This window comes from Elephantulus edwardii, unplaced genomic scaffold, assembly GCF_000299155.1.
Source record: "Elephantulus edwardii isolate Elephantulus edwardi_28Jun2011 unplaced genomic scaffold, EleEdw1.0 scaffold00243, whole genome shotgun sequence".
NCBI lineage: Eukaryota > Metazoa > Chordata > Mammalia > Macroscelidea > Macroscelididae > Elephantulus > Elephantulus edwardii.
In genome coordinates, this window is record NW_006399993.1 from 590374 (window position 1) to 598389 (window position 8016).

At 51.8% G+C, this 8016-nt stretch overlaps 1 protein-coding gene across 2 annotated transcripts; it reads right to left on the minus strand.

The window, feature by feature from the left end:
* Positions 1-2267: 2267 nt before the first annotated feature.
* DMBX1 (diencephalon/mesencephalon homeobox 1) lies at positions 2268-7425 on the minus strand. 2 transcript variants are annotated; one of them, XM_006898976.1, is made up of 4 exons: positions 7263-7425; positions 4228-4406; positions 3597-3945; positions 2268-2722 (listed from the first exon to the last, which is right to left on the minus strand). In XM_006898976.1, exons 1-4 carry the CDS (start codon positions 7414-7416, stop codon positions 2268-2270), a joined length of 1137 nt encoding a protein of 378 aa, XP_006899038.1. In that variant the 5' UTR covers positions 7417-7425. The 2 variants fall into 2 exon arrangements, with proteins under 2 accessions (XP_006899038.1, XP_006899037.1); XM_006898975.1 differs by having other exon boundaries at positions 4228-4423; positions 7265-7416.
* Between the last annotated feature and the right edge of the window lie 591 nt (positions 7426-8016).

Below are 8016 nucleotides of genomic sequence, written 5' to 3' on the forward strand. Positions count from 1 at the left end.
CTTGGCGCTTGTCACATAGAGGGTTCTCAAACAATTTTTGTGGGACAAGCTCCCACGTCTCCTCATTTACCTCTCCCCGCTCCCCGAAGCATTTCTCATCTGCCCTAGCCCAGTTCATGCCTCCAGGGATGATGGGCACTGAGCACCCTGCAAGCTGATCCTACCGAAGCACCAAAGTTCCTCCTTTCTTCCCATCAGGAGAGGGTTTCAGGAATAATTTCTCTGAGAAGAAGGTGGAGAGTTCAGTGGTGAGTCCCAGAGGGTTTAGGGTCATGACCAGGATTCTTACCACCACAACTGCCACCCTGCCAAAGTCCCTGAAAGCATTCCAGGGTATGACCCAGTGGGGTGACCAGAGAGGCTGGACTGAAACTGAAGTAAATAAAGCAAAATCAAACCCAGGCTGTGTGAAGCAGAAGGGACCCATTATACTTATCGGGAAACTGAGGGCCAACGTGATAGCACCTACAGAGAACCTTGTGTGTGTAATATCTATTGTCCCCACAAGTCATTTTCTTATTTGCACATTATGGCTCTGAGAGCCATTTTTGTTGGTTTACCTAAAGACTTCTGTCCTGCAAGGCTGTAAGCATAGGCCTGTCGAATGTTAGAATCAGAAAGGATCTTACACATCATCTACTCAGATGGCAAAATGGGCTGAGAGGCTGCTGGCTGCCCAAGGTTGTACCGCTTGGGAATTTGGAAGGGAGTTTGCGGAGCTGGGTTTCCTGGCCTTTCACACGAACTCACCTCTCCATGCCAGTGACTAGCTGGGTGGAGGCCCTGACTCCCACCATGGCTCTGAGACAGAAGCCTGGGACACCATGCCACTGGCTGGTTTGCCCTCACTATGACGAGTCAGAATGCCACCTATGGTCTGGGCTCAGGCACACTCCTAACTAAGAACACACAGTGCAAGCTGGGCCTGGGGTTGTAGGAGAAAATCAGCTGCCTCATCCCCCTGGAGACCTTCGCTCCAAAAGTAGCCTTTCCCCTGCTGCCTCTCAAAGGAGGGAGGTGTCACCAAAGAGTAGGCTAGCACCCTGTGGTCACGGTGAAAGGCCACATTTCTGGGTTACCCTGAGCAGTCCTGGAGAAACACTGGCTCCAGGCCCCTGTCTTTGGAAGGATTACAGTTAAGGATCCTCCTGTCAACCTCAACCTGACTGCACCAGACCCCACCTCTGAATCTTGGGAACTTGATGTGTTGAAATATTATTCACTCAGGGACCTCAAAGCTGCAGGTGCCACTGCCATCAAGTGGATCCCACCTTACAGTAACCCTCCATCAGGTCTCCAAGGCTCCAAACTTTACAGGAGGAGACTGTCCCTCTCTCTCCTGTGGGTTCAAACAGTCGACCTTTTGGTTAGCAGTCCACCACTATGCCACCAGGGCCCCTGAAAGCTGAAGAGAAAGACATCACTCCGTCTAGATGCCAGGCCTGGGGAAGGGTGAGTGTAGGCCTTGGTACCTCTCCTGCTTGCAGCTCCAGGAGCCCTGACTGGGGCCTTTGGCCTTTCTGAGGAAGCTTCCTGGAGGAGGTGGAGGTAGTGGGAGGAGTCAGGCAGATGGTGACCAGGCAGGAAGGGAGGAGGAAAGCAGAGAGGAGCCAAAGTACTGAAACAACAACAAAAAACCCCACAACAGCCCCAACAAAATACGGCTTGTGAATTGACAACACCAACACAGCCAGCACCAAAGGAAGAGATAGAGGCTGGGAGAAGAGCAGGCAGAAAGATTTAGGGTAAGGAAGATAGAAAGGGAGAGAGGGGAAAGCGGACCGGGCAGAGATGGCGTGAGGTCAAGGGGAAAAAAGAGAAAGGATGTGGAAGCTGCATGTGGAGGCGGGCATGGAGGGCAGGAGGTGTGGGTAGGGGGCCTGGGGCAGGCAGATGCCTGAAAATATAGCTTTATATATTTATATTTATATCTCACATTCCACACATCAACTTACTTACTAGAGGGCAAGAGGGGAAGGAGGAGAGGGAGGAGGGGATGCTGAAGTGAGGATCTGGCCAGCGAGAGCCTCCCACTCCCCCAGCCTCTCCCCTTCTCCCTATTGGCCTCCGTGGGGTCCAAGCAGGGCCATGCAGAGGGTGCAGAGGGTGTGGGCTTCACCTCAGGCTGGGGTGGTCAGGGAGGGGAATGGGGAGCCCGACTCCAGGCCCTACCACCCCTGGCCTCTTAGAGTGAACTCCTCACAAGCCATCTGGGATACCATGGGGTTAGAGGACCCAAGACCCCTGGCTGGGTGGTGGCCAGGCAGTCAGTTGGGCAACGTGTCAAGTCCCAGAGAGGCAGCATGCTGCTTGGCTCGAAGCCGCAGGTTCTCAATGCTCGTGGTTTTACTGTTCAGTGCGGCAGAGGCAGGTGCAAGGCCTGCAGGGGGTGCGGGCAGTAATGGGGAACCCCATACCCCCTGGTGGGCAGCAGCGGCTGCTGACAGGGACTGGTAGTAGGACTGGCAGTGCAGTGAGCCCAGGGGGGCCATGTTGACACCCAGGTAGGGAACAGCGGCGGCGGCAGCAGCGGCGGCAGCAGGGGCCGGGCCCCCCACTTCGAAGGAAGAGTAGTGCACCAGGTTGTTGGTGGCTGCCATGTGCTGGCGGAATTGCTCCTGCAGGCGGAAGAGGCTCAGCGGGGATGAGGAGTAGGAGTGGGAGGGACCCAGCAGGCTGCCCCCAGGGGCTGCAGGAGCTATGGCCAGGCTGCCTGGGGAGTCTGAAAGCAAAGAACCAAGAACCAAGCACTCAGGACTGGCCTGCCTGGAGATGATCCCTCCGCTCAACTATCAGGTCTCAGGGCACCATGTGAGTGAAGGACTCAGGCTTTCTGGGGGAGCTCCAGGGACTTTAACAGATCCCCAAGGCTTTGTCGGGTGGGGGGGGGGCTCTCTGGGGCTCCTTTTTCTTTTCAAGGGCTGTCACTTCCCCTTTCTCATCTTTTGCCCATGGTTACCATTTCCTCCTCACCCTGTCCATGGGGTCTGTGTCTGAGGTATCATCTCTCTGTCCTCTGGGAAACACAAGTCTAAGTCTATTCACACCATGTGCGCTAGTATGTCTGTCTTGGTTGCCAAAATCAGGAAACAGACATTCCAGACACACGTACACACACAAAAGCCTGCTGCCGCCAAGCCACTTTCAATTCATGGTGACACTACATGTACAGAGTAGAACTGTTCAATCGTGTGCTCTTGGCCATAATCTTTACTGAAGCCAAGTGCCAGGCCTTTCCTCTGCAGCCCTGCTGGGTGGGTCCTAAACACCCACTAACCTTTAAGTTGATTTGGTAATTGAGCCCAAGTTATCAGTGCCACCGTGATGATAAACAGCCTTTCCCCTGAGCCACCTAGTGCCCCTCCCCTGCCACTCAGCTCCCTTCGGCAGAGTTTCCTAAATCTTACTATTGATTCAACAACTAAAGGGTGAATTTCTGACACCGACCCCTAGGACTCTGACTTGGCTCAATACTTTCTAATGGTCATTTTGACTCTCTCCTCTGGTCTAACTCACTCACTTCAGCTTCCCAGAGCTCTGTTGGGACCAGTCCCTGGCTGTTTGCCCCGGTCCTCCTGTAGACCCTCAGGACTCACCTGCCTTGGGGCTGCCCCTCTTGCAGCCCAGGCCCTTGCTCTCAGCTCCAGGGCTCTTCTCAGTTTTGGGATCTTCAGCTACTGCCCGGGTCTCCTCTTCTCGGTCAGGCAGGTCCTCAGGGGCTGACTCACTGGCAGACTGCTCAGAGAGGCTCAGGTGAAGCTCAGCAGGGGCATTGCCACTGGACAAGCTAGGGGGCTGGTCAGTGTCCAGCTGGGCATCTGGGGTTGCGGCCTCAGTCTTGCCTTCCCCGTGGGAACTCTCAGCCTCCTTTTGCTTCTGCAGCTGCTCTTTCTGCAGACTGCGCTGCTTCTTCCGGAACTTGGCCCTGCGGTTCTTGAACCAAACCTGGGGTAGAGTGCAATGGATGAGGGCAGAGGGTGAGAAGGAAAGGAGTGGAATGATGCAGCAGAGGGGATGTATATGATAACCTGCTTCTACAATAAGCAACACCCCAGGAAGCTAACACCTGCATCTCTTCCAAAACTCCCCTCCTATCATATAGGGCATTCATAGGCTATCAGTTGCACCTTGCACCAAGGGCTGAAAGCCCTGCTCCTGGGCAATAGGGAGTTAAACTGAAGGGCTGGTGCTTATCTATAAGGTCTAGTTAGGACAAGTGAGCCCTACCTGCACCCGGGCTTCAGGCAGGTTGGTGCACATGGCCAGCCTCTCACGCATCACCACGTCTGGGTAATGAGTCTTCTGAAAAGTCTTCTCCAGGGCCTCGAGCTGCTGGGCAGTGAAGGCCGTGCGGCTGCGACGCTGTTTGCGATGCTGGGAGCCATAGCGGGCCTCCAAGATGATGTCTTGAAATGTACAGCCGTTGGAGGGCAAGGAGAGGGGGCCCATTTAATTATGGGAAATATATTTTTACTATTACCCTGCAGACACCCAGAGTCCTGATGGTGCTGGAACCTTAAAAGCACCCACCCCTCTTTGAGTGACTGGATTTTCATGGTCTCTCTCCTCTCTTGCCCACTGCCAGGGCTACAGAGGTGTAACTCATCATCATAAAAAGTGCCCTGACCAATAAAATATCAACCATGAAAAAAAAAAAAAAAAGAAGTGCCTTGAGGGGAGCTGGCTTATCTGGAATTGGGTGGTCTGGGCATTTGACCTCAAATCATTTAAAATCTGAGGACACTACAGGATAATATTCTGAGATTACATAATACTAAGAAAGTATAAATCCATGTCACAAAGATTCTAATACCCCATGGCCTTTAGATTCTGGATACTAAGACCTCTTCAATGTGAGACTACTAAACCCTGGCCAGTAAGAAGCCAGGCTATGAACTGATACTTATCTTTAAGGTCTAGACAGAGGAAGTCTAACTGATCACAGAATTCACTACATTGCAAGAACCGGTACTTGAGTCTCTGTGCTCCAGGTGCAGAGCTTGTCATTACAGTTGGCCTAGGAGAACCTGAGGCTCCTGTTCCTGTGTCTTATGAACCCCAGAACTCAGGAAAGATGAACTTAGTTTTGATCCAATGGCTGCTTCCCCAAGGAGAGAATACACAGTTCAGTTTCTAGGCACTAAGGCTTGGAAGGCGCACATGGGTGACGCACCATTGACTGCAGTCTTGCCTTCATGTCTGGTCACACGAAAATCACCCAGAATAAACACTTGTCTAGCCTTTCTGTCCACCTAATCGGGAAGAGCACGGGCATAACCTTTCTCCCCACCGCCCACCACCACACACGAGGATCTGGGGTTGTCTGTGCTTAAGGCTATTTCCTTATCTGTGTAGGGCTGTCAGAGTGCAAGCATTCGAGAGTCTCCCACATTACCCTAAAAGTGGGTAGGCAGGAAGGCAACTGGGTATTTGAAGCCTCAGATTTTGAGCTTGCTTGGTCCCTTCTTCAGTTAAAAGAACCTAAAACCCAGTGTTACTGAGTCACTCTGACTCAGGGACATCTGGTGGGTTTCTGAGTGAGGCTGTAAACCTTAACAGGAAGAGACTGGAGCCTGAATCCCTCACACACTGACCCTAATTCTAGTCTGGACTGAACCCTAACCACAAAATCTGCTGGGTACTGGAGGGTAAGGGTGGGGGTGTGGACTTCTCAGCCATGCATCTGGGTAGCATGGATACTGAAAGACAAACTGTTTAATAACATTAGTAAAACCTAAGGTAAAAACTCTGTCTAAAAGCCCACCAGGAACTCATGTCGCTCCTTCCTAAGAATCAGAATTACGGTTGAGTTGAATATTCAGATTCCTCTGCCCCCACAAAGGCAAAAGTGCATCTTCTCCCCTGACTCTTTTCATTTGAGCTCTGGGTCCTTGAATCCTGGAACACTGTCAGGAGTCAATGTCACCACCAGGCTGGACACGAGAAATTCACTGAATACCAGGGAAACAGCCATAACTGGGGTAGGACAGTTTTCCTATCGCTAGGACTAAATGAGGAAACTAGAGCCTCCGTTTTAGGCCCTGAGCCATGTTCAGAAACTTGGCAGAGCTCAAGGAGCAGAAGTATCTCCTTCTATGCTCGTGCATGCTGGTCCACTCTGCTTGTCCTGCCTTGTTAAGGCCTGGCAATCTCATGGTTGCAGGTGCCCTCTCAGATTGCACCAGCTGATCCTGCTGCCCTGATGTCTGAGCCCTTAGTGGCTGCTCCATACTTACTCTTCATCGGCATCAGGTCTCCCTGGGAGTAAGTGCCCTGGTGTCCTCTATGGACTGGTGGCACTGGGCTGGGTGCACCAGTCCAGAACTAGGACAAGATGGGGTGGGTGGTAACATTAATCAAAAAATCAAACTCCTCACCCTATGCTGTCAAATCCTATCACACCCAGTGAGAAACTATCAGGACAGGGCAGCAACCAGTTAAAGCAGTGAGAGCTTGCATGCTGCAGCTCCCTCTTAAACACCGACCCTAGGCCTTGAGGAAAAATGACTTCTGAGCACCTACTATATATGCCACGCTCTGTGCAACACTTTGCATATGTCATCCCAACCACCCCATGCTTGGTGGACGTCACTGCCTCCTTCTGATAAATGGAGAAACTGAAGTTCAGAGAAGAGAGGTGGCTGAGCATTGTCTACAGATCTGCATATTCTTAGTAAGAGTGTCATGTTCACTCTCCTTCTTCCCCTCCAGCCCACACTTAGCCTCTCTGAGCCTAAGTCAGCTCGTCTATAGGAACACTCTCCCCTCATAAGGATGATTTAGGGATTTAATGATTCAAGACATGGGTACAGTGAGCCTCACATGCTACCTGGCACATAATAGATGTTCAGTACATAGAAACTTATCCTTAACCACCCCCTGTGCCTGAACTAGCCTTCCCTGGGCACCTTGGGTCTCTTCTAGCTATGTCCCACTTGTAACACCCTTTATGACTTTCCTGCCTCTGTTTCCTCATCTATGAGAGAGAGTGAATGAATGATAGACTCACAAGTCTATCAGGAGAATGTGCAGCCCCGGGGTAGCTCCAGGTCTCAACAGAGTCTGGCAAACAAGGATTGTTCTGGATGTCCATGCTTGGATTTGAACTTGCATCTCTCTGTTTTGCTAAATAGTCTGGATCTTTCTGAACCAGAGTAAACCTTCCCAGTTTTCACTCCTCCCACAACCCCCAAAGATCTGCTCACACCTCATTCCCCAGACCTGGTTCCCAGACCCCAGCGACCCATCCCCAGGGCCCTTACCAGCCAAACGTTCAGCCAGCGTAAGTGCGTGCACAGACGGCCGGTAGTCGGGGGCATGCTGGGCCTGCTGGGCTGCCTGCTGATGGAGGTTGTACATGGCACTGAGCGAGTTCATGGCATGCAGCGAGTAGCCATTCACCCCGTAGTGCTGCATCGCGTCATCCGCCTGCATATGGGCAAGAAGGAGAGGGGACTTGAGACAGGGATGCTGGACTTCACCCTGTTGGAAAACCCCAGCCTCACTCATCTCACTCCCAAGAGATCCTGTCTCTTCCCAGAAAGTGGCCTGTCTTGACCACAGCTTAGGGTGTAAGGCTCCTGGATCTATGTATCCACTCACTCATTCATCGATTCACTTAACAGGACTAGCGTAGAGTTGGAATCACCTTGGGTTCTGGGATCAGTCTGCCAAGATTGGAAGGTTAACCCTGATCCTAAGAAATTTTGTGGTCTTGGGTAAGTCATTGAACCTCTCTGATTCACAGATTCTCCATCTGCACAATGACAATATAATAGTAACGAGTCCACAGAGTTGTTTCAAGGATTAAGAAAAGCGTGTAGAATAGAGCCTAGCACACAGTTGTTACGTGCCGTCAAGTTGAGTACAGCTCATAGAGACCCTAGAACAATAGATCTGAATCCTGTCCTGTCCTATGCCATCTTCATCATCTCTGACACACTTGGGCCCATTGCGGCAGTCGCTACGTCAATCCACATGATTGAGGGTCTTCTTCTCCTTCGCCGCCCCTGTGGA

Bases quoted from the DNA above. Each gene is read 5' to 3' on its own strand.
- DMBX1 (XM_006898975.1), bottom strand. From the start codon at position 7,416: ATGCAGCACTACGGGGTGAATGGCTACTCGCTGCATGCCATGAACTCG. The intron at 3,946-4,227 runs GTAGGGCTCACT...ACTCTACCCCAG, and splicing joins TGCCTGAAGCCCGGGTGCAG to GTTTGGTTCAAGAACCGCAG. The intron at 2,723-3,596 runs GTGAGTCCTGAG...CTTTGCTTTCAG, and splicing joins GAGGGGCAGCCCCAAGGCAG to ACTCCCCAGGCAGCCTGGCC.